The sequence below is a fragment of the Salmo trutta genome, chromosome 15, assembly GCF_901001165.1.
Source record: "Salmo trutta chromosome 15, fSalTru1.1, whole genome shotgun sequence".
NCBI lineage: Eukaryota > Metazoa > Chordata > Actinopteri > Salmoniformes > Salmonidae > Salmo > Salmo trutta.
Window position 1 is genome coordinate 9,747,203 of NC_042971.1, and position 27,203 is coordinate 9,774,405.

The 27,203-nt window shown below is 42.2% G+C and overlaps 1 protein-coding gene across 1 annotated transcript in view; it reads right to left on the reverse strand.

Moving 5' to 3' along the window:
* The window catches only part of LOC115148445 (calcium/calmodulin-dependent protein kinase kinase 1), a 135,946-nt gene that overhangs the window by 32,670 nt on the left and 76,073 nt on the right, over positions 1-27,203 (reverse strand). The window contains exons 6-11 of the mRNA XM_029690337.1: positions 24,734-24,870; positions 14,150-14,186; positions 11,479-11,500; positions 6,403-6,491; positions 1,976-2,175; positions 290-343 (exon numbers count right to left, since the gene is read on the reverse strand). Of these exons, the coding sequence (XP_029546197.1) occupies positions 290-343; positions 1,976-2,175; positions 6,403-6,491; positions 11,479-11,500; positions 14,150-14,186; positions 24,734-24,870 (539 nt within the window). The remainder of the gene's footprint in view (positions 1-289; positions 344-1,975; positions 2,176-6,402; positions 6,492-11,478; positions 11,501-14,149; positions 14,187-24,733; positions 24,871-27,203) is intronic.

A 27,203-nucleotide genomic window follows, 5' to 3' on the forward strand; every position in this document is an offset into this window, starting at 1 on the left:
CTAAGAACATCTTGGGGCAAAACAAATCTGTATTCCTAGGTAAGAGCATAAATATGATGTGCACCAGACTGCACTAAAAGGAAATGCTAATTGTTCCACTGTTCCATTAGACATCTGTGAGAAGTTATACAGATGGGCCAGCTGTGCTAGCAGATACTCATGACTATCTATACATAGGAAAAACCCCTCTTCCACCGCTTCTCCTAATATAACGTCACTGAAAAAAAGAATGGTTGTTGGCAGGCTGGGAAGTAGTGAAAAGAAGAGAAAATGGACACAGAAATCCTACCTTCCCAAACACAAAGCAGTAGACAGTCACTCCCATGGCCCATACATCCAATGCCTGAAAAACAATAGCAGTCAAACGGTAAGGGGAGCTGTACCAGTGAACACATAGAGAAACACAGACTCATAGACTCAGAATAAGATTACACAGACAGACATACAGACTGACAGACAGACAGAAAAAGACAGACAGGTAGATACAGACAGATAGACAAGCACTCACACACCCACACACACAGACACACACACCGCTCATACCACTTTCCAAGTCCACTATCAACCCAACGAGTGTATCTCTAGGGACCATTGCAGGGCAATCAGATAGGAAACAGAAACAGAGAGCCAATCGAGCCTCAGGCTGCAGCCATCCACCAGTCTCATTCCTGCCCTGCTCTCTCTCTCTTCACCCCCCCTCTCTCTTTCTCTCTCTCTCTCTGTCCTCAATCTAACAGCTGGGTTCCAATGTGCAGCACACTGACTGACCAGGACACTCTCTCTCTGCCTGCTTGGCTTGCTTACTGGTTGGCCCGGCTGGCACTATGATTGATAAACCCAGCCCTCCGACACCAGCCACTCTATCACACAGCCTTTTATCACATGGACCATTAGAGCACTGCACAGCCAATCTCTTCTATACAGATACAGACAGGCTACTGCAATTTCAGAGCGACTGAGAGAGTGGCTTTTGTTTTGTGTGCTTTTAAACATCTTCCACTGAAATCAAATCATTTAGGTTGTGTTTTGCTGCTGAGTATAGAATTAGAAGACGTCAATGATACAGTGTTTGCTCTCGAACAAGGCTCAGGGACTACTTGACAAATCAGAACAGGAGTGGCACTTGTACAGAACATGTTCCCTGAAGATAGACAGAAGGAAGGCTAGCAGCCTAGAGCACTTGTCTCCTACCCAATTCATACTCTGCTGACAGTTTTGCCTGTCGTGCAATTTTCTGTTCCAAGTTCTCAGTTGCAGGCAGGGTCTTCCCGTCCATGACCAAACCCATCAAATCAAACTGCCATTTGGGGATTATCCAGAAAAAGGCCTGAAAATGAATTAGTTATCTTATAAAGCGGGTGGGCTGATTAAAAAGAAGCACAAAGAGATGAGCTGTCAGTCAAAGCAGCACAAAGATGCTGATGTGTGTTGTGCTGCCTAGTGATGGACTCTACTCTGCTCTCCTCTCCTCCTTTCCTCTCCTCTTGTCTTGCTGCCTGACGCTTGTTGCTAAAGTATGCAGGGAGGGACACAGAAAGAGAGATAGAGAGAGAGAGAAGGAGGGAGAGAGGTAGGCTTCCTCCTGGCATGGGTGGCCCCACAAATGCTCTCCTCCCCTCTCTTCTCCTATCCTCCCCTCCCCTCTCCTCACCCACCGCTCTCCTCTCTGCTCCACTTTGACTGGTGCGGCTCATTTTAATTTCATGATTTTTATTCCTCTTCCTCCTGTTTTGCCTCCTGTTCTTTCACTTGTTCCATGGATCGGCTGGCTACAGGCCAACATCTAATGCAACCGATGCTGCCAACCCTTGAACATCCACAGCTCTATGTAAACAGCCTGGGAAATATACATTTCCCATGTTAGAAAAAATATTGTACTGCAACGAGAAAGCACACACACACACACCCTCCCACACACAAACACTGACCCACCCCCCACCCCTCTCCCACAGACACACACACTCTTTGACCCTACCTTTCCACTGAAGCTCTGGTGGATATCTGACAGGGTCTCTGGGGCCATGAAAGCAGGAGTCCCAGCCGTAGAGGAGAGCAGGGCATCGTTGCCCTCAAACTGGTTACTGACCCCAAAGTCAGCAATCTTCACATGGCCATCATCCCCCAGCAGCACGTTAGCAGGCTTGATGTCCCGGTGGACTATCTTCTGGTAGTGCACTGAGGAGAATGGAGAGAGAGAACGAGAGATGGGCATTTTACAGGGTATTCCAGCAAAATAGCACTTTGTAGAGCTTCGTATTCCATGGGCCTGCACCTGACCATTATGATTTGGCAAAGATCCAGCGTTTTCCGTGGTCAGAAAATAGCAGGGCAATGCTAGTAAGGTGGGAAAGTGCGAGTGTTGCTTCACGAAAGGCAGTATTTTTTTGCCTTTCATGAAGTACTCTTTGAAGAGGTAGGTAGGGTTTCAGATGTTTTTCTGAAGATGGACAGGGACTCTGCTGTCCTAGCTTCAGAGTGAAGCTGGTTCCATCATTGGGGAGCCAGGACAGAGAAGAGCTTTGACTGGGCTGAGCGGGAGCTGCCAAGAGACCAGAGGTGGCAGAACAGAGTACTCGGGTTGGGGTTTAGGGTTTGAGTATAGCCTGAAGGTAGGGAGGGGCAGTTCCTCTTGCTGCTCCGTAGGCAAGTACCATGGTCTTGTAGTGGATGCGAGCTTCGACTGGAAGCCAGTGGAGTGTGCGGGGTGACATGGGAGAACGTGGGAAGGTTGAACACCGCATAGCAACAATAGAAGAGACCGTGTGAGGATATGACAGAGCTGAGTGACTTGGTGTATAGGTAGAAGAGGAGAGGGCTTACAGCCGAGCCCTGGGGGACACCAGTAGTGAGAGTACGTGGTGCAGACAGAGATCCTCCCCACGTCACCTGGTAGGACTGGCCTGCCAGGTAGAATCCAAGAGTGTGTAAAGCCTGAGACGCCCAGCCCTGAGAGGATGGAGAGCAGGATCTGATGGTTAATGGTGTTGAAGGCAGCGGATAGATCTAGAAGGATGAGAACTGAGGAGAGAGTCAGAATTGGCAGTGTGGAGAGCCTCCGGGATACAGAGGAGCAAAGTCTCGGTTGAGTGACCCCCGTCTTGAAGCCTGGCTGGTTACGGTCAAGAAGATTGTTCTGAGAGAGATAGCGAGAGAGTTGGTCCCAGACAGCATTCTCAAGTATTTTGGAAAGAAAAGAAAGATGGGATACCAGTCAGTAATTTTTTGACGTCAGATGGGTCGAGTGTTGGTTTCTTGAGGAAGGGAGTGGTGACTCTGGCCATTTTGAAGTGAGAGGAGACGCGGCAAGTGGTCAGGGATGAGTTGATGAGGAAAGTGAGAAGGTCTCCAGAGATGGTCTGGAGAAGGAGGGGTTGGGGTTGAGTGGGCAGGTTGTTGGGCGGCCGGACTTCACTAGTTGCAGGATTTCATCTGGAAAGAGAACAAGGTCAGGAAGGTAGGGCAGGAGAGGAGGGCCGAGCCGGCTGGGAAGAAAGTGCAAGTCATAGGATGCAGAACGGGAGCAGAGTAGGGTCGAAGAGGCAGAATCAGGAGACAGGAGCTCCTCTACTTCTAATACCAGGCAAATAGGAAGACATCTTACTCATTATACATTTTAGTCATTTGGCAGATGCTCTTATCCAGAGCAACTTACAAGAGCAATTAGGGTTAAGTGCTTTACTCAAAGGCACATTGACAGATGTTTTACGTAGTTGGCTCAGGGATTCAAACCAGCGACCTTTCGGTTACTGGCCCAACACTCTTAACACCTACCTACCTACCTAGGGATGTGCATCTTTCCCTTTCAAGACGATTCGATACGTATTTAGATAGTGGCATGCTAAAGTATTCACCCCCCTTGGCAATTTTCCTATTTTGTTGCCTTACAACCTGAAATTAAAATGCATTTTTGGGGGGGGTTGTATCATTTGATTCACACAACACGCCTACCACTTTGAAGATGCAAAATGTTTGTTATTGTTAAACAAACAAGAAATAAGACAAAAAAACAGAATACTTGAGCATGCATAACTATTCACCCCGCCAAAGTCAATACTTTGTAGAGCCACCTTTTGCAGCAATTACAGCTGCATGTCTCTTGGGGTATGTCTCTATAAGCCTGGCACACCTAGCCACTGGGATTTTTGTCCATTCTTCAAGGCAAAACTGCTCCAGCTCCTTCAAGTTGGATAGGTTCCGCTGGTGTACAGCATCTTTAAGTCATACCACAGATTCTCATTTGGATTGAGATCTGGGCTTTGACTAGGCCATTCCAAGACATTTAAATGTTTCCCCTTAAACCACTCGAGTGTTGCTTTAGCAGTATGCTTAGGGTCATTGTCCTGCTGGAAGGTGAACCTCGGTCCCAGTCTGAAATCTCTGGAAGACTGAAACAGGTTTCCCTCAAGAATTTCACTGTATTTAGCGCCATTCCTTCAATTCTGACCAGTTTCCCAGTTCCTGCCGATGAAAAACATCCCCACAGCATGATGCTGCGACCACCGTGCTTCACTGTGGGATGTTGTTCTCGGGGTGATGAGAGGTGTTGGGTTTGCGCCAAACATAGCATTTTCCTTGATGGCCAAAAAGCTCAATTTTAGTCTCATCTGACCAGAGTACCTTCTTCCATATGTTTGGGGAGTCTCCCACATGCCTTTTGGCGAACACCAAACGTGTTCGCTTACTTTTTTCTTTAAGCAATGGCTTTTTTTCCGGCCACTTCCGTAAAGCCCAGCTCTGTGGAGTGTATGGCTTAAAGTGGTCCTATAGACAGATACTCCAATCTCCGCTTTGGAGCTTTGCAGCTCCTTCGGGGTTATCTTTGGTCTCTTTGTTACCTCTCTGATTAATGCCCTCCTTGCCTGGTCCCTGAGTTTTGGTGGGCGGCCCTCTCTTGGCAGGTTTGTTGTGGTGCCATATTCTTTATATTTTTTAATAATGGATTTAATGGTGCTCCGTTCAAAGTTACTGATATTTTTTTATAACCCAACCCTGATCTGTACTTCTCCACAACCTTGTCCCTGACCTGTTTGGAGAGCTCCTTGGTCTTCAAAGTGCCACTTGCTTGGTGGCGCCCCTTGCTTAGGGATGTTGCAGTCTCTGGGGCCTTTCAGAACAGGTGTATATATACTATTTGTGACAGATTATGTGTTACTTAAATAAAGTCCACCTGTGTGCAAACTACCTAATTATGTGACTTCTGAAGTTAATTGTTGCACCAGATCTTATTTAGGGGCTTCATAACAAAGGTCATGAATACATATGCACGCACACCTTTTCCGTTTTTTGTTGTTGTTGTTGAAAACAAGTAATTTTTTTCATTACACTTCACCAATTTGGACTATTTTGTGTATGTCCATTACATGAAATCCAAATAAAAATCTATTTAAATTACTGGTTGTAATGCAACAAATGTAGCCTATGTTTTTGGTCCTTCCGCTTTGTTTCTGAAATCACCATTACCCACTAATTAACTTGTCATTTTTGCAGATTAAGTGTTTGAGTTAGTAATGAGATCAAACAGGAGCTAGTTTTTGGTTCTACCTGGAACCAAAAAGGGTTATTCAAAGGGTTATCCTATGGGGACTGCCGAAGAACCCTTCTAGATGGTACCTTTTTTCTAAAAGTGTAGCCCAAGCTTTGCCATGCTTCTACAGAAGCCTACAGAGCACATTAGATTGGATTTTATTGTCCTCCAAGAAGGAAATTAATTTCCACATGCTTGTACATATACATAGAGACCAACAACAAATCCATACACCCAATCATAACATTTACAATACCATACCAAATCAAATTTCCCTACTGTATAGAGAGCATACACTTCCTACATTAAATAACGTAGCCCATTCTCTACAATGGTACTACAGTACAGTTTACCTATTGATGTACTGATTGTGCTCATAGCCCTGTGAGCCAGACCCCACTCAGTCTAAAATGGCCTTAGAAAAGCCCTAATTGGTTATGAGCTCAATGGCGCTGAGGGGAGATTGTGTGTGACACACCATAATAGAGAAGCCCTTTAGGACATGAACATACTGTGGCAGGATGGGAGATTGATGAGGGATGAGTGGAAAACACAAAGAGAGGGGGGAAATGGAATTGGAAGTCTACCAGGCACACTGTTCAACGCTGTTCAGTTCAATGGAGGCAGTGGTGGTGGCTGGCTTCTCCTCTCCACTGAGATTGATATGGGGGTAGTGGGGTAGTCTGGCAGCTCAGAGCGAGAGCCTCTGCTGGTACCTACAATCATGTATACATGTATGTGGGTACTCACAGTGCTCCATGCCCAAGATATCGAGGACGATCTCTCTCAAGTAGAGGCAAGGAGGGGAGGAGGAGCAGTAAGGGAGGAAGAGGGGAGGAAGAGGGGAGGAGAGGGAGGAGTATGATGCTGGTACTCACAGTACTCAATGCCCAGGACAATGTCTCTGAAGTAGAGGCGTGTTTGCTCCTCAGTGAAGGGGCTGTCTGTGGGGACCTCCATCACTGGACTGGGACCGCATCAGGAACCAACACACAAATACACAGAGAGAGTTAGCAAGAGAAAAAGACGGAGAGAGAGAGGGGGGGATGTAGATAGAGAGAGAGGGATAGAGACAGATAGAGAGACAGACAGACAGACAGATGGAGAGACAGAGATACAGGGAGACAAAGGGAGAACTTTTTGTCATTAACCACTGGAAGGATACCAGTTAAGCTACTTTAGTTCCATTCCATATTGCATTTGAATACAGCCTGTATATATAGATCCAAATCCAAGCACACTCTGGAGCAGATTGTACAAACAATAATGTTACACAAGACAACCACACAACCTCCCACGTCACTGGCACCCAACATCAGCCATGTCAAATCGAGGACCAAAACAGCACCACTGGTAACAGCTCAATGTCTCCTGCTCACATAGACAAGATTTCATTTAATTCAGGGCTTAATAGGAACGTGACCAATCTGTCCATGTTATCCACAAAATGGTAGAGACTAGAGACGTAGCTACAGTCTGTTACTCACTGTTAATGATCTATGCTTAGTCACTTTACCCCTAGCTACATGTACAAATGTCCTCGACTAACCTGTACCCCCGCACATAGACTCGGTACCGGTACCCGCTGTATGTAGCCTCGTTGTTGTTATTTTATTGTGTTACTTTTTATTATTTTTTACTTTAGTTTATTTGATCAATATTTTCTTAACTCTTCTTGAACTGCACTGTTGGCTAAGGGCTTGCAAGTAAGCATTTCACAGTATGGTATACACCTGTTGTATTCGGAGCATGTGACAAATAAAGTTTGATTTGATTTAACCACCAAATCACTAATCAGCTATTCGACAGACAGCTAGCTACATCACTCAAATGTGTCTGAAGTCCTCCATTTCATTACATGACTCCAACTAAATGGCTATATCCTGAGTGTGTATAGATGGAAGGAGTATTGGAATTGAAGTTAAAGGGAAACTGCGTTTCCATCTCCTCTCCGGGAAGAAATAGACTATTACTAATATGCAGACTGTGAGAAAAACTCATCTATCTATTCTCTCTCTCACTCTCTCTCTCCCTCCCTCCCTCTCCCCCTTATCTCTCCTTTCCTTTCCACTTCTCTTGGTTCTCTGTCTGGCAATGGAAGGTCAGTACCTACCCTGGAGATCAAATAATCACTTCTCTCTCTACCTCACTCCTCTCCTCTCTCTCTCCCCTTTTTCTTTTCCTCTCCTCTCTTTCTCCCCCTCTCTGTCTGAGTAACAGTTAAAAGGCAATAGGTGGATTAGCTGGGAAAAGTTGCCCTTCCATTGAAGCAAAATGTCATGATTCAGAAATAACTCCCCCATGCGACAACCTCTATTTCTTATGTTTTCTTCATAATGTCATAAAGCCATTAGCTTCACATCAAAGTGGCTTCTTGGTGATAGAAACAGGGGAATAGTATTACTAATAGCTGATAATGTGCTGTGAAAGTCCTGCCTACTTCCTGGATCATGTCCCATACTGTTTTTGAATGGGATTTAAATATAATTTTACATACTGTTTATCTTAAATGACAGCATTTTAATGAATTTGATGATAATACTCTTGAATCCCATTCAAAAACAATATGAGACATGATCCAGGAAGTAGGCAGGACTTTCGTAGAGTATAGCTGATATTAATATTACATTTGAGTCTTTGATGTCCAAAGCGTCTATGGGTCCAAAATGTCTTTGGGTCCATTTTTCTACAGGAAGGGATGTATAATTATTAACTGGACATGAAAGGGTTAACCAACAGAGCCCAACCAGTGGGGCATAAAGTGTAGAGAAACCCTGGTGCAGTGGTGTAGTGCTAATACCACTGGTAATAACTGTCAAGTGTAAAACATAAGCACATAATGAATCCCTCTGGTGAGAGGGAGAGAGAGAAGGGGGGAGGGAGCAGTGAACAAACACAGGCACTACATCAGCTTTGAGTAATGAAGGAGAACACCGGAGAGAGGGAAGAGAGGAGAAGGGGGATGAGGGGAAAAGGGAAGAGGGGATGGCAACCTGGTTTCAGAGCATTTCATATTATTCTGTATGTAAATCCGAGCAGTGGTGGAAAGTACTTAAGTAAAAATACTTTAAAGTACTACTTAAGTCGTTTTTTGGGTATCTGTAATTTACTTTATTATTTATATTTTTACTTTTACTCCACTACTTTCCTAAAGAAATGTACTGTCACGACTTCCGCCGAAGTCGTTTCCTCTCCTTGTTCGGGCGGCGTTCGGCAGTCGACGTCACCAGTCTTCTAGCCATCGCCGATCCACCTTTCATTTTCCATTTGTTTTGTCTTGTTTTCCCACACACCTGGTTTACATTCCCTCATTACTTGCCATTTGATTAGCTGTTCAGAACCCTCTGTTCCCCCCATGTCTGTGTGTGAAATTGTTTATTGTCAGGTTGGCACGCTTCCGGCTGGTTTGCGCCGGGTTTTGTTTTACACCCGTGCTTTGTGGCAGCAGGTACTTTGTACTTGGTTATTGTACTTTGTGCTGCCTCACTTGTTCTTTGGGAAATTTGTTTTTGTGACGTGGTTGCGTTCTGTTCAAATAATTGCCTCAGTAAAGTGCTTGGTCCACTCATCTCTGCTCTCCTGCGCCTGACTTCCATGCACCAGCTACACCCACCGTTTGACATTTACTTAATGTACTTTTTACTCCATAATTTTTTTTTTAATGCTTAGCAGGACAGGAAAATGGTCCAATTCACACACTTATCAAGATAATATCCTTGGTCATCCTTACTACCTGTGGTCTGGCAACTCACTAAACACAAATGCTTCGTTTGTAAATTATGTGTTGGAGTGTGCCCCTGGCTATCCATAAATAAAAAAAACAAGAAAATTCTGGCGTCTGGTTTGCTTAGTACAAGGAATAGGAAATAATTCATACTTTTACTTCTACTTAAGTATATTTTAGCAATTATATAAACTTATATTTAAGTTTATGTAATTAAGTATATTTAAAACCAAATACTTTTAGACTTTTACTCAAGTAGTATTTTACTGGGTGACTATCACATTTTCTATGAAGGCATCTTTACTTTTACTCAAATATGACATTTGGGTACTTTTTCTACCACTGAATCCGAGACACTCCATTTAGTATATCAAATCAAATCAATACAACAGGTGTAGACCTTACAGAGAAATGCTTACTTACAAGCCCTTAACCAACAATGTAGTTTAAAGAAAAATAAGTGTTAAGAAAGTATTTACTTAAAATAAACTGAAGTAAAGAAGAAAGAAAAAAAAGAAGAAAAAAAGAAATAATAAAATAACAGTAACGAGGCTATATACAGGGCGTACTGGTACAGAGTCAATGTGCAGGGTCACAGGTTGGTCAAGGTAATTAAGGTAATACGTACATGTAGGTAGGTAAAATGAGGGGTTCAATGCAAATTGTCCGGGTAGCCATTTGTGTAGCTGTTCAGAAGTCTTATGGCTTGGGGATAGAAGGTGTTAAGAAGCCTTTAGGACCTCGACTTGGTGCTCCGGTACCACTTGCCGTGCAGTAGCAGAGAGAACAATCTATGACTAGGGTGGCTGGAGTCTATGACAATTTTAGGGCCTTCCTCTGACACCGCCTGGTATAGAGGTCCTGAATGACAGGAAGCTTGGCCCCAGCGATGTACTGGGCCGTGCGCACTATCCTCTGTAGCGCCTTACGGATGGATGCAGAGCCGTTGCCATACCAGGCAGTGATGCAACCAGTCAGGATGCTCTCGATGGTGCAGCTGTATAACTTTTTGAGGATCTGAGGACCCATGCCAAATCTTTTCAATCTCTTGAGGGGGAATAAGTGTTGTAGTGCCCTCATCACGACTGTCTTGGTGTGTTTGGACCATGATAGTTTGTTGGTGATGTGGACACCAAGGAACTTAAAGCTCTCAACCTGCTCCACTTCAGTCCTGTCACTGAGAATGGGTGCGTGCTCGGCCCTCCTTTTCCTGTAGCCCATGATCATTTCCTTTGTCTTGATCACATTGAGGGAGAGGTTGTTATCCTGGCACCACACTGCCAGGTCTCTGACCTCCCTATAGGCTGTCTCATTATTGTCGGTGATCAGGCCTACCACTGTTTTGTCGTCTGCAAACTGTGGAGTGCAATAGAGTTGGTCAACGCATGCTCGGAGTAATGTCCTGGTAATCCGTCTGGCCCTGCGGCCTTGAGAATGTTGACATGTTTAAAGGTCTTACTCACATCGGCTACGGAGAGCGTGATCACACAGTCATCCAGAACAGCTGGTGCTCTTATGAATGCTTCAGTGTTGCTTGCTTCGAAGCGCGCATAGAAGACATTTAGCTCATCTGGTAGGCTTGTGTCACTAGGCAGCTCGCGGCTGTGCGAGAATGTGATATGTTACATTTCATATGGTATGTATTAATTTGTGGAAGTCCATCACCCATTTCGTATGAGATGTTACGAATTACAATTCGTATTATATGTTACGAATTCGCAAAACGTACAATATGTTCAGAATTTGCTAAACTTATGATATGTTACAAATTTTGATAGATGGCTAGCTGGCTAACGTTAGTGAGGCTAGGGGTTAGGGTTAAGGTTTGGGTTAAGTTTAGGAGTTAGGTTAAATGGTTAAGGTTAGGGGAAGGGTTAGCTAAAACGGTTACATTTAAGGTTAGGGAAAGGGTTAGCTAACATGCTGAGCAGTTGCAATGTAGCTAAAAAGTAGTAAGTAGTTGAAAAGTTGCAAATTAGCTAAAGCATAAGTTGCAACCTTTGGGTTGCTAGATGTTCGCATTATATGCCCCAACCATTCACCCCGACCAACCACCCTAGTTTTGTATTTGCATTAAGTAACCATATGTCTTTTGTAACCATACCAAACATAACATACCATACTAATTTAAGTATCCTGAATTTACATGTACTATGTCATGTCTAGTCTATGAGACCAGGATGGGGGTGGGGACCAGGCTTTAATTATTGTTGAAAAAAGTGCTACTCACCCCTTTGGCATCAAATCAAACACTGCAGGAGAGGAAGAGAAGAGAAACACATCAGTCTACATATGGTGCATTCAGAAAGTATTCAGACCCCTTCCCTTTTTCCACATTTTGTTACGTACAACTTTATTCTAAAATGGATTAAATAAATAAAAAAATCTCATCAATCTACATACAATACCCCATAATGACAAAGATAAAACAGGTTTTAGACATTTTTGCAAATGTATTAAAAATAAAACTCAGAAATACCTATTTACATAAGTATTTAGACCCTTTGCTATGAGACTCAAATCAAATCAAATTTTATTGGTCACATACACATGGTTAGCAGATGTTAATGCGAATGTAGCGAAATGCTACACTTGAACTTGAGCTCAGGTGCATCCTGTTTCCATTGATCATCCTTGAGATGTTTCTAGAACTTGATTGGAGTCCACCTGTGGTGAATTCAATTGATTGGACATGATTTGGAAAGGCACACACCTGTCTGTATAAGGTCCGACAGTTGACATTGCACGTCAGAGCAAAAACCAAGTCATGAGGTCGAAGGAATTGTCCGTAGAGCTCCGAGACAGGATTGTGTCGGGGCACAGATCTGGGGAAGGGTACCAAAACATTTCTGCAGCATTGAAGGTCCACAAAACACAGTGGCCTCCATCATTCTTAAATGGAAGAAGTTTGGAACCCCCAAGGCTCTTCCTAGAGCTGGCCGCCCGACCAAACTGAGCAATAGGTAGAGAAGGGCCTTGGTCAGGGAGGTGACCAAGAACCCGATGGTCACTCCGACAGAGCTCCAGAGTGGAGATGGGAGAACCTTCCAGAAGGACAACCAACTCTGCAGCACTCCACCAATCAGGCCTTCATGGTAGAGTTGTCAGACGGAAGCCACTCCTCAGTAAAAGGCACATGACAGCCCGCTTGGAGTTTGCCAAAAGGCACCTAAAGTACTCTCAGACCATGAGAAACAAGATTCTCTGGTCTGATGAAACCAAGATTGAACTATTTGGCCTAAATGCCAAGCCTTTCGTCTGGAGGAAACCTGGCACCATCCCTACGGTGAAGCATGGTGGTGGCAGCATCATGCTGTGGGGATGTTTTTCAGTGGCAGGTACTGGAAGACTAGTCAAGAGCGAGGGAAAGATGAACGGAGCAAAGTCCAGAGAGATCCATGATGAAAACCTGCTCAGAGCGCTCAGGACCTCAGACTGGGGCGAAGGTTCACCTTCCAACAGGACGATCACCCTAAGCACACAGCCAAAAGAACGCAGGAGTGAATGTCTTTGAGTGGCCCAGCCAGAGCCCGGACTTGAATCCAATCGAGACCTGAATATAGCTGTGCCCATCCAACCTGACAGAGCTGGAGAGGATCAGCAAAGAAGAATGGGAGAAACTCCCCAAATACAGGTGTGCCAAGCTTGTAGCATCATACCCAAGAAGACTCAATGCTGTAATCACTGCCAAAGGTGCTTCAACAAAGTACTGAGTAAAGGGTATGAATACTTATGTAAATATGTTATGCATGTTTAAAAAAATATATTTCTTTAGCAAAAATATCAAAAAACCTGTTTTTGCTTTGTCTTTACAGGAGTTTGAAGAGGGGAGAAAAAAACTATTTAACCCATTTTAGAATAAGGTTGTAACATAACAAAATGTGGATAAAGTCCAGTGGTCTGAATACTTTTCGAATGCACTGTACAGTACATACATGTCTGTCAAAGAGACTGTAGTATATTCTAGAAATCCGCATAATGGGTTGAAGACTGACAGACACAAACACCAAGTTACAACACCTTTTCACACGAGGCCTTAAATGAGCTAAATAAGTTTATTAGCCAATGGCCATGCTTAGCTGCAGTAGATTAGGTGGTTTGATGCCTAATTCAGCCTTTCTTTCTACTGCCATGCCTACTACCTTGGGCCAGTAACCGAAAGGTTGCTGAATCAAATCCCAGAGCTGACAAGGTAAACATCTGTCATTCTGCCCCTGAGCAGGACAGTTAACCCACTGTTCCTCGCTAGCCGATGGCGTGGATGCCGATTAAAGCAGCCCCCCCGACCTCTCTGATTCAGAGGGGATGGGTTAAATGCGGTAAGCACATTTCAGTTGAATGCATTCAGTTGTACAACTGACTAGTTATCCCCCTTTCCCTTTCCCTACTAGTACTGATCGAAGGAATCCAGCCATAGTCTATGTACCCTGTGGAGTTGTGGTGCACTCTTAGAAAAGAAGGTGCTTCCTAGAACCATAAGGGTTCTTCAATTGACCCCATAGGAGAACACTCTGAAAATATTTTCAGGGGGTTCCAAGTGGAGCCCTTTTACTAATACAATGTTCTACGTGAAACCCTTTCACCACTAAAAGGTTCTAAGTAGAACCCTTTTCACCGCTAAAGGGTTCTACTTGAAACCAAAAAGGGTTCTCCTATGGGGACAAATGGAGAAACCTTTTTTCTAAGAGTTTGTGGTAAAGGCTTCATTAATGAGCTATCCTCTAGTTTAGCATTTTCTTATGGAGTCAGCTTTGCCAACTGCTAAGGGCAGCAACAGGCCGATTTAGAGTTTGAGATAAGCACGCTCAACTTGGACTTTCACATAAATCATTCATTAATGTCAACGGGAGATTAAGTGCACAGCAAGAGAGCGGGAGAGAGCAGTCTGGTGAGGTACATACCCATGTGGAGGTTGTCCTCTGCAGGATCATCCAACACCTGCAACAACGATAGTACATCATCAGGAATACCTCATATAATAGAATACACAACAGACCCTATAGAATAAGGACATGGCATTAGCATTACACTGAATAATGCAGCGTAACAAGTATTCATTGGCCTTTAAAGCACCTTTCTTAAGAGTATGTTAGATGCCAGTTCAAATTGAGGCCCAAATGAGGAGGATATTAATATCTAACATGTACTCTATTATTGTACTAACCATCTGTGACAAATGAAATTGGCAAATTACGTTTTATATTTTCCTCTAGCAGAGACTGTAATCTTTTAAAAGAAGAGAAAGGTTCTGAGCATAGTAAGAACATTTTACTGGTCTAAAATCCAATATTGGCTGTAAATTCATTAACAAAGCACTATTAATATGATCCCATCCCAGACCCATCCCAGGCCCAGTACAGTAGAACAGTGGTTGCCAAACTGTTTCACTAGGGCCCCCCTTACATTATTGGGGAACATCCCGTGCCATTTTAAAGCTAATTTCCTGCAATTCAATTTTTTTGGCCATGGGATGGAAAGAACATTTAGCAGTTTTAAAGCTAATTTCCTGTTATTCTACACATTTTGCCATGTCTTACGTGTGTTCATGTGATAGCAAAATCAATGAGCAAAAACACCTAGCTAAATAACGTTAGCTGACATGGGCTAGTTGATCTGGACTTTTCTGGTCTGAACTATTAGGAATTTCTTTCTTTCTTAATGCGTTTGAGCCAATCAGTTGTGTTGTGACCAGGTAGGGTTGGTGTACAGAAGATAGCCCTATTTGGACATTTTTCTTTGATTATTTGAGCTGTTCTTGCCATAATATGGACTTGGTCTTTTACCAAATAAGGCTATTTTCTGTATACCACCCTACCTTGTCACAACACAACTGATTGGCTCAAACGCATTAAGAAGGAAAGAAATTCCACAAATGAACTTTTAAGAAGGCACACCTGTTAATTGAAATGCATACCAGGTGAAGCTGGTTGAGAGAATGCCAAGAGTGTGCAAAGCTGTCATCAAGGCAAAGGGTGACTACTTTGAAGAATCTCAAATATAACATATATTTTGATTTGTTTAACACTTTTTTGGTTACTAAATGATTCCATATGTGTTATTTCATAGTTCTGATGTCTTCACTATTATTCTACAATGTAGAAAATAGTTAAAATAAAGAAAAACCCTTGAATGAGTAGGTGTGACCAAACTTTTGACTGGTACTGTACATATATACATACATAACATATACAGATAAATAAATACAGAAAAATGAAACAGAAGGCATTTGAACCCAGTCTGGCACAATGAGAAGATTCATGTGGGACACAAGCCTATACACAAGATATACACACGTGCCATTTACCACATGGAAGCTAATTATTTTCATAATTTAATTATATGTAGCCCTTTTTCTTTTATTCCTGGCTTTATCTAAATATTCCGCAAACGGAAATACACAATGAACAAAAAAACATTTCAGTTTCTCCTCATTGCTCAGCCACATAATGCCAGGATATGTTTGAATTCAAGACCAGATTGATCTCAGTTTGTCATTGTCAGATTAGCCACGCATTTCGGTTTCTTAATCCGGCCCTGGGAAAGGAGGGCGGCTGGCTGCTCTGGGATGGGGCTGTAGAGTTGAAATACTAAGCTAAGAGGAGCTCCACTTTCACTGTAAACTCATTACGAATGACTGGCACAGTGCTTCTGGGAGCCCCAGAGGTACCCATGGCCACCCACTGACTCTATCCCATCCCCAGTGCCTCCACCCTGCCCTCCTTTCACCGTAAACTCATTATGACTGGCGGGCCTGGCATGGTGCCACCCACTGACTCCAGCCCCAGCCCTCCCCAATCCCTCTATCCACCAACACCTAGCCCTCCACCCACCCAGCCCTCCATCCTGCTCTGATGAGGCACCCAATTACGGCTGGGAGCCCCCGCCATCTGCCTGTGATTGAAGAGCACTCTGATGATGTCACTTGGGAGAGGAGAGAGAGGGTCAGTGCGGTGCTTGTCTGTCTCTCATCTCTAAATCAGTGCCTCTCCCATCTATTCCCATCTCCTTTACATAAGCCACTGTGGTAAGCAGCGCAGAACTTGGTTGCTTCCCAAATGGCACCCTATCCCATATACAGTACACTCCTTCCCAGCTAGCACATTTGGATCCATGGAAATTGTGTGTCTGTTTTTGGTTTCACATTGTTGTGGGAATGAAGCCATAAATTGAATGACGGGTAAAACTAAATGTTTTTTTTCAACGTTCTGGGAAGAGAAGTGAAAATGTTGCCTGTTCTGGGAACATACACTAACGTTCAAAAGTTTGGGGTCACTTAGAAATGTCCTTGTTTTTTAAAGAAAATACATTTTTTTGTCCATTAAAATAACATCAAATTGATCAGAAATACAGTGTAGACATTGTTAATGTTGTAAATGACTATTGCAGCAGGAAACAGCAGATTTTTAATGGAATATCTACATAGGCGTACAGAGGCCCATTATAAGCAACCATCACTCCTGTGTTCCAATAGCACGTTGTGTTAGCTAATCCAAGTTGATCATTTTAAAAGGCTAATTGATCATGAGAAAACCCTTTTGCAATTATGTTGGCACAGCTGAAAACTGTCGTCCTGATTAAAGAAGCAATAAAACTGGCCTTCTTTAGACTCGTTGAGTATCTGGACCATCAGCATTTGTGGGTTCGATTACAGGCTCAAAATGGCCAGAAACAAAGATCTTTCTTCTGAATCTCGTCAATCTATTCTTGTTCTGAGAAATTAAGGCCATTCTGTGAGAAATTGCCAAACGAGTGAAGATCTAGTACAAAGCTGTGTACATTTTTAGGTTTCTGGGATGTTCTGAGAACGTTTTACTCTGCTTCCGTGAAATTTGTCCTGGGATGTTTTATGGGCGATCTGAGAATGGAAAATATAAGTTATTTAAAGGTAATTAAATATGTGACTGACCGGCTCAAATTGGTCTTATGTAGCAACATTTTAAATTGTTTTTTACATTGGATAAAAGTAGAAACTCAGCGATACAAAGTTGTATATCATACACTACAGTTGAGAAACAATGGGAAAGTAATTCTGCTTTGAAAATAGATCAACTTGTATACTCACTTTTGAGAAAAAAGGCCTTTGAATGTTTTGGTACCTACTGTAGAGCTCTTATTTGCCTACACCCATTCAGCATCGTTCACACCCTCTTAAGCTTTAGCCCCACCTATCTCTGCTTTTCCAATGGTTATGAAGGAGTTCCTACATATGCTGAGCACTTGTTCACTGCTTTTCCTTCACTCTGCGGTCCAACTCATCCCAAACCATCTCAATTGGGTTGAGGTTGGGTCATTGTGGAGGCCAGGTCATCTGATGCAGCGCTCCATCCCTCTCCATCTTGGTCAAATAGCCCTTACACAGCCTGGCGGTGTGTCGGGTCATTGTCCCGTTGAAAAACAAATGATAGTCCCTCTAAGCGCAAACAAGGTGGGATGGCGTATCACTGCAGAATGCTGTGGTAGCCATGCTGGTTGAGTGTGCCTTGAATTCTAAATCAATCGCAGACAGTGTCACCAGCAAAGCACCCCCATATCATCACACCTCCTCCTCCATGCTTCATGATGGGAACCGCACATGCAGAGATCATCTGATCATATCTACTCTGCGTCTCACAAAGACACGGCGGTTGGAACCAAAAATCTTACATTTGGACTCATCAGACCAAGGACAGATTTCCACAGGTCTAATTGCTCATGTTTGTTGCTCAAGCAAGTCTCTTCTAATTACTGGTGTCCTTTAGTAGAGGTTTCTTTGCAGCAATTCGACCATGAAGTCCTGATTCGCGGAGTCTCGTTTGAACAGTTGATGTTGAGATGTGTCTGTTACTTGAACTCTGTGAAACATTTATTTGAACTGCAATTTCTGAGGCTGATAACTGTAATGAACTTATCCTCTGCAGCAGAGGTAACTCTGGGTCTTCCTTTCCTGTGGCAGTCCTCATGAGAGACCGTTTCAACAGCTTGAAGGTTTTGCGACTGCAGTTGAAGAAACTTTAAAAGTTCTTGAATGTTTGACCTTCATGTCATAAAGTAATGATGGACTGTTGATTCTCTTTGCTTATTTGAGCTGTTCTTGCCATAATATGGACTTGCTCTTTTACCAAATAGGGCTATCTTCTTTTTACCACCCCTACCTTCTCACAACACAACTGATTGGCTCAAACACATTAAGAAGGAAAGAAATTAAACAAATAAACTTTAACAAGGCATACCTGTTAATTGAAATGCATTTCAGGTGACTACCTCATGAAGCTGGTTGAGAAAATGCCAAGAGTGTGCAAAGCTTTACCTATTTGTCAGCAAATTCTTACAAGGCACCCCGCCCTCCTCCCCCCTTTTCTCAGTCTTTTCTTCACGCTGATGACGGGGATTTGGGCCTTGTCTTGTATCCTTTGCGTTGGACTCTTAAAGAAAAAATCTTTGTCCAGTTCGAGGTGAGTAATCTCTGTTCTGATGTCCAGAAGCTATTTTCTGTCATAAGAGACGGTAGCAGCTACACTATGTACAAAATAAGTTACAAACAATGCAAAAAACAAACAAAATAGCAAAGTTGGTTAGGAACTCGTAAACCGGCAGCCATCCCCTCCAGCGCCATTATTAAATGTATCTACTGTTGCACACCGTATGTATGTATGGAGCATAATGTATTTACTGTTTTATTCACGTTTTCAAGTACTGGTGACAAATCATGCATTCCGATACTTGCATAGATTGTAATGGACACATATGAAGGTTGTACTGATTATGATGAGCTGATGCTAAGCAATTCCAAGCTATGTGTGGCACCATGTTTGTTGACATCATACAATACATTCTGGTTGTCACATAAATGTCTGTCAGAACAAATACGTTATAACAAAACGAGGTGAAGGGATGGTTCACTCGTCTTTTGAGTAAACTTCCAGAAGTGAATGATGGCAGTAAATGATGATAGACGACACAACCCCTTCAATATGCATACTACAAACAGACCCAACTCATCTTGCAACCTCTTATCTTTAGTTGACACAACAAACAAAAAAACATGGCGGCGTGCACTACCCATCTTCGGGTTACTTTAGATTTTTACTCAATTATTTTGATCACTGGTGAGGTCACTCGTGATATGATGAATTGTAAATAGTAATTGCTATTAGCTAATTCATATAAGGTTTCTGTCAGTCGAGACCTAACACCGCTTGTGTAAGGTAACTTTCCTCAGTTAGCGCTACGACTAATGTAGCCTACATTTTCGGGTTTGGATGAGATTTGTATTATGCTGTTGCTACTTCTGTGAACGTCTGAACATTGCATCCAAAAATAAACTGCTCATATTGAGGACAAAATGTTGTAAAGACTGTTTGTGCAAAATGTTTCTGTAAAAAAACAATGTGGCCAGCTCAAACGCTGACTGTTGTAATCAATTGTAACAGCACGTTCTAAATAAGTGTTCTAATCACACCCGTTTGAGCGTATGTTACAGGGACAACTGTAGAATGATCACACCCATTTGTTCGTACATGTCAAAGGGTTAAAAAGATAGAAGATAAACAGAGAATTCTGCTGACAATGAGAACGGAATCTACAGTTGAAGTCGGGAGTTTAAATACACTTAGGTTGGGGTCATTAAAACTCATTTTCAACCACTCCACAAATGTCTTGTTAACAAACTATAGGTTTGGCAAGTCGGTTAGGACATCTACTTTGTGCATGACACAAGTACTTTTTCCAACAATTGTTTACAGACAGATTATTTCACTTTTAATTCACTGTATCACAATTCCAGTCGGTCAGAAGTTAACCTCTTACATCTAGATGTGCCGCTAGCGAAACGCCTCGCCGATATCCAATGATAGAGCGTGGCGCGAATTACAAACACCTCAGAAATCCAAAAACTGCAATTTTTCAAACATATGACTATTTTACACCATTTTAAAGACAAGACTCTCCTTTATCTAACCACATTGTCCGATTTCAAAAAGGCTTTACAACGAAAGCAAAACATTAGATTATGTCAGGAGAGTACCCAGCCAGAAATAATCACACACCCATTTTTCAAGATAGCATATAATGTCACAAAAACCAAAACCACAGCTAAATGCAGCACTAACCTTTGATGATCTTCATCAGATGACACTCCTAGGACATTATGTTATACAATACATGCATGTTTTGTTCAATGAAGTTCATATTTATATCAAAAACCAGCTTTTTACATTAGCATGTGACGTTCAGAACTAGCATACGCACCGAAAACTTCCGGTGAATTTACTAAATTACTCACGATAAACGTTCACAAAAAAAGTAACAATTATTTTAAGAATTATAGATACAGAACTCCTTTATGCAATCGCGGTGTCCGATTTTAAAATAGCTTTTCGGTGAAAGCACATTTTGCAATATTCTGAGTAGATAGCCTGGCCATCATGGCTAGCTATTTTGACACCCACCAAGATTGGCACTCACCAAACTCAGATTTACTATAAGAAAAATTGGATTACCTTTGCTGTTCTTCGTCAGAATGCACTCCCAGGACTTCTACTTCAACACCCAATGTTGTTTTGGTTCCAAATAATCCATAGTTATATCCAAATAGCTGTGTTTGTTCTTGCGTTCAAGACACTATCCGAAGGGTGACGTGCCGGCGCGTATCATGACAAAAGATTTCAAAATATTCCATTACCGTACTTCCAAGCATGTCAAACGCTGTTTAACCTGTTTGGGCTAGGGGGCAGTATTGAGAATTTTTGAAAAAATATGTGCCCATTTTTAACTGCCTCCTACACCAACTCAGAAGCTAGAATATGCATATTATTGTTCAGGTTTGGATAGAAAACACCCTAAAGTTTCTAAAACTGTTTGAATGGTGTCTGTGAGTATAACAGAACTCCTATGGCAGGCAAAAACCTGACAAGGTTTCATGCAGGAAGTGGCCTGTCTGACAAGGAGTCGTGCGTCTTGCATCTGTTTATTGAAAATAAGGATCTTAGCTGTAACGTGACAATTCCTAGGGCTCCAATAGGCTCTCAGAACCCGGGAAAAACCTGAAGGATGACGAGGCGGCCTCTGGCTGAAACAGATTATCGCCTTTGGTAAGTGGCCGATCAGAGGACCGTGGAGAAATTTCATTCGGCTGTTTAGGCTCATTGCAGATTCCCGGTCGGAATATTATCGCTTTTCTACGAGATAAATGGCATAAAAATTGGTTTTAAACAGCGGTTGACATGCTTCGAAGTACGGTAATGGAATATTTAGACATTTTTTGTCACGCCATGCGCCATGCTCGTGACCGTGATGTAGCATTCTGATAGTGTCTAGAACTCACAAACAAAACTTCGCTGTTTGGATATAACGATGGATTATTTGGGACCAAACCTACATTTGTTATTGAAGTAGAAGTCCTGGCAGTGTATTCTGACGAAGAACAAGAAAGGTAAGAACATTTTTCTTATAGGAAATGTGATTTTGGTGAAGGCTGAACTGGGTGGGTGTCTAAATAGCTAGCCCGTGATGCCGGGCTATGTACTTAGAATATTGCAAAATGTGCTTCATCCGAAAAGCTATTTTAAAATCGGACATATCGAGTGCATAGAGGAGTTCTGTATCTATAATTCTTAAAATAATTGTTATGCTTTTTGTGAACGTTTATCGTGAGTAATTTAGCAAACTGTTAGTAAATTCACCGGAAGTTTGCGGGGGGTATGCTTTTTCTGAACGTCACATGCTAATGTAAAAAGCTGTTTTTTGATATAAATATGAACTTGATTGAACAGACATGCATGTATTGTATAACATAATGTCCTAGGTGTGTCATCTGATGAAGATCATAAAAGGTTAGTGCTGCATTTAGCTGTGGTTTGGGTTTATGTGACATGATATGCTAGCTTGAAAAATGGGTGTCTGATTATTTCTGGCTGGGCACTCTCCTGACATAATCTAATGTTTTGCTTTCGTTGTAAAGCCTTTTTGAAATCGGACAGTGTGGTTAGATTAACGAGATTCTTGTCTTTAAATAGCTGTAAAATAGTCATATGTTTGAGAAATTGAAGTAATAGTATTTCAAACGATTCAAAAATCGCGCCACTGGATTGAAGTGGCTGTTACGTAGGTGGGACGAATTCGTCCCACATGCGCCAGAGAGGTTAAAATCAATTTTTATGCGACTTTTCTCGTATAATAGCGATAATATTCCGACCGGGAGACCTTGTTTTCGTTCAAACACTGAAAATAGAAAATGGAGTCTTCACATGCACGTGCGCACCCGTGTCATTGTTCTCAGAACGACCACATTCCAAAAGCCCTACTGTTTTTTGCCCAGGGACCGCAGAGTCATCATTCCCCGTTCTGGCGCCTTCTGAGAGCCTATGGGAGCCTTAGAAAATGTCACGTTACAGCAGAGATCCTCTATTTTTCCATAAAGAGGCTATAGAAGGCCAAGAAATGGTCAGAGAGGGCACTTCCTGTATGGAATCTTCTCAGGTTTTGGCCTGCCATATGAGTTCTGTTATACTCACAGACACCATTCAAACAGTTTTAGAAACTTTAGGGTGTTTTCTATCCAAATAAAATAATGATATGCATATTCTAGTTTCTGGGCAAGAGTAATAACCAGATTAAATCGGGTATGTTTTTTATCCGGCCGTGAAAATACTGCCCCTTATCCTAAACAGGTTAACATACACTAAGTTGACTGTGCCTTTAAACAGCTTGGAAAATTCCAGAAAATTATGTCATGGTTTTAGAAGCTCCTGATAGGCTAATTGACATCATTTGAGTCAATTGGAGGTGTACCTGTGGATGTATTTCAAGGCCTACCTTCAAACTCTTTGCCTCTTTGCTTGACATCATGGGAATATGAAAAGATATCAGCCAAGACCTCAGAAAAACAATTGTAGACCTCCACAAGTCTGGTTCATCCTTGGGAGCAATTTCCAAACGCCTGAAGGTTCCACGTTCATCTGTACAAACAATTGTACGCAAGGATAAACACCATGGGACCACGCAGCCGTCATACCGCTCAGGAAGCAGACGCGTTCTGTCTCCTAGAGATGAACGTACTTTGGTGCGAAAAGTGCAAGTCAATCCCAGAAGAACAGCAAAGGACCTTGTGAGATGCTGGAGGAAACGGGTACAAAAGTATCTATATCCACAGTAAAATGAGTCCTATATCGACATAACCTGAAAGGCCGCTCAGCAAGGAAGAAGCCACTGCTCCAAAACCGCCATAAAAAAACCAGACTACGGTTTGCAACTGCACATGGGGACAAAGGTCGTACTTTTTGGAGAAATGTCCTCTGGTCTGATGAAACAAAAATAGAACTGTTTGGCCATAATGACCATCGTTATGTTTGGAGGAAAAAGGGGGAGGCTTGCAAGCCGAAGAACACCATCCCAACCGTGAAGCATGGGTGGCATCATCATGTTGTGGGCTGCTTTGCTGCAGGAGTGACTGGTGCACTTCACAAAATAGATGGCATCATGAGGTAGGAAAATTATGTGGATATATTGAAGCAACATCTCAAGACATCAGGCAAGAAGTTAAAGCTTGGTCGCAAATGGGTCTTCCAAATAGACAATGACCCGAAGCATACTTCCAAAGTTGTTGCAAAATGGCTTAAGGACAACAAAGTCAAGGTATTGGAGTGGCCATCACAAAGCCCTGACCTCAATCCAATAGAACATTTGTGGGCAGAACTGAAAAAGCGTGTGCGAGCAAAGAGGCCTACAAACCAGACTCAGTTACACCAGCTCTGTCAGGAGGAATGGGCCATAATTCACCCAACTTATTGTGGGAGGCTTGTGGAAGGCTACCCAAAACGTTTGACCCAAGTTAAACAATTCAAAGGCAATGCTACCAAATACTAATTGAGTGTATGTAAACTTCTGACCCACTGGGAATGTGATGAAAGAAATAAAAGCTGAAATAAATCATTCTCTCTACTGTTATTCTGACATTTCACATTCTTAAAATAAAGTGGTGATCCTAACTGACCTAAAACAGGGAATTTTTACTTGGATTAAATGTCAAGAATTGTGAAAAACTGAGTTTAAATGTATTTGGCTAAGGTGTATGTAAACTTCCGACTTCAACTGTATATTTTTTATAAATTAAAAAAAAACCTGTAGGAAACGTTATGCAGAAGTACTGAAATTCCCATAGAAGAACGTTCTTTTCTTAACGTTCTCTCAACTATTTGAGAACATTCCATTGTCAAACCAGTTGAAGAACGTCCCTAGAACATTACCCAAAATGGTATTAAATGTAAACATGTTTGAAGAAACTTCTGTTATGAGTAAAGTAATGAAATATCAATAAAATAACAATTTTTTTGTCAAGTTCTTTAAATGTGCTGAGAATGTTCCAAAGCCAAGCAATTTTCTTGCACCATTCCCTGAAAGTTGTGGGAAGGTTGTAAAAATAAGCATAGGACAACCACGCTCTCACCAAGCTTTAAAAAACATATGGTTCTCAGAACGTTATGTGCTAGCTGGGTAGGCTCTACCCTCACCTCCACCAGTTTGACTATGTTGAGATGGTCCAGCTTCCTGAGTATGGCAATCTCCTGGTAGACCCTCTCCAGGGGCCCTAGGACTTTGGGCTGCTCTCCTTGGACCGCCACCTTGGGTCCTCTAGGAGGGGGGCGACCTGCAGGGAATCACAACAGCCACACAAACCACCAACCTCACGTCAGCTGACAATTCCATTAAATTCAATACAATTTTATTAATCTCTTCAGGCGCAATTAAGAAAGGCAATTTAGTTGAAAGCATCCTAATCAACACCCTCCACAACAAAGTCCCTGTTAGCAGTCTCACAAAGCATATATGAGACACAAGTCAATAATTATACTTTCACCAGTGTGTAAGTCAAGTTAAATCACTCATATCTGGGTACATGAGAGAAGCAAAGTGTATACAGGAGTCATGCCACTGCTTAAGATGAGTGTGACCACATTTACAATACCCAATTGTGGGGACAAGGGAATGATTTTGAGGGACATTCACGAGACAGACTAGTGTAGCTTACATAGAACAGCGAGTGTGAAACTGAATGAGATTTTTTTTATTCATATTTTAATAGGTTTCATATAGCCTACCATTTGTATTTCATATTAATACTTTTTCTCATTCATTCTGATCACTAACATAGGCCTACGGCATTGCACCAAATCTTGTTTCAAAAACATCTAATCTGTTCTTCAGAACCAAAGATTTGCTTGTTTTGACTGTTGACCAGTGACCAGTCATGACCAGTCCAGTCATCAGCATTGGTGCACAATAATGGGCGAACATATCCAGATTAGTGACCTGAAAGCGGTTGTTTCATTTTCTATGGGTTTTCATGGCAAAAACAGAGTAGTCTACCTACACTCATATTATCCATATAAAATACAGTTTAGCAATCTGCTACAGACGCATCTTTGCCAGACCTGGTGATGATTCCATTGATTATTTTAATATTTCAAATAGGCCTAGTTTGGGTGAGTATCTAATTATATACCTCAGTGGTTATGTGTCTAGAGATAGCTGTAACATCATACTACCTTCGATACTTATGGGATGAAGATGTAACATATTCTGACAAATGAATTACAATATTTGTGAGGAAGAAAAAAGCTAAAGACAAATCACGCTTTCCATCAGATCCTGTATTCTCCGCTGTGTACAGGTAGACCATATGATCCTGCTCGCTCTGGACTCCAGAGAAGTGAAAATGTGGAATGATATCCTTAGTTGATACTGACTGCTAACACAAATGACTTTCAGCTCAAAATGCAGGTCTAAAACCCAGGTTATTTCTATATCTTGTGTTTTAAAAATGCATCAACGTTTATGGCTTTAATGACAAGCTACATTTGCGCAGCGATTGTGCGCGCGTGTTCAAGGGGGTAGCAAGCTTTGAACCACTCCTTTTTGGGGGTCAAGGGTCAAAAAGTTTGAGAACCACTGAGCTAGCGAACAGATTGCTGATTTCCTGTACAGCTATAAGATTGGGTGCAGCTCAAATGTGAAATTGTATGAAGAGAGGATTTCCATAAATAAATATGCAGCTCAAAAAATTGTTTGGTGATCAAGAATATTAACTGTTTACTTTTTTTTTTACTTGACTTGAGACTGGACTTGAAAAAACTTGTGACTCGACTTGCTCTTAGAATGCACGTCTTGGACTTGACTCGAGACACATTTTACTTGGGAGTCGACTTGAGAACGGGATCTTGTGACTTGAGATATGCCTGTGACTCGAATAATAGTGACAGGCCTCCTTACTTTTGTAGCTCTTCTTAAGTAGTCCTCTCCAAGCTGTCCTCTCCAAATTGCCCTAAACGATTTGACAAATGTGATTGGTCGACGATATGACATTGGCCCACGTCTTGATTTTGTGCTGCACATAATAACAGATCTCAACAGCAATTGGCAGCAATTGGAGAACTGTTTTACATCACCAGTGCCATATCCTTATGATATACAGTGCATTCGGAAAGTATTCAGACCCCTTTCCTTTTTACAGATTTTGTGCCTTATTCATCAATCAGCACACAATACCCCATAATCACAAAGCGAAAACAGGTTTTATACATTTTTGCAAATGTATTAAAAATAAAAACAGAAATACCTTATTTACATAAGTGTTCAGACCCTTTGCTATGAAACTCTAAATTTTGCTCAAGTGAGTCCTGTTCCCATTGATCATCCTTGAGATGTTTCTACAACTTTCTGGGAGTCCACTTGTGGTAAATTCAATTGATTAAACATGATTTGGAAAGGCACACAGCTGTCTATATAAAGCCCCACAGTTGACTGTGCATGTCAGAGCAAAAACCAGGCCATGAGGTCAAAGGGATTATCCGTAGAGCTCCGAGACAGGATTGTGTCGAGGCACCGATCTGGGGAAGGGTAGCCAAAACATTTCTGCAGCATTGAAGGTCCCCAAGAACACAGTGGCCTCCATCATTCTTAAATGGAAGAAGTTTGGAACCA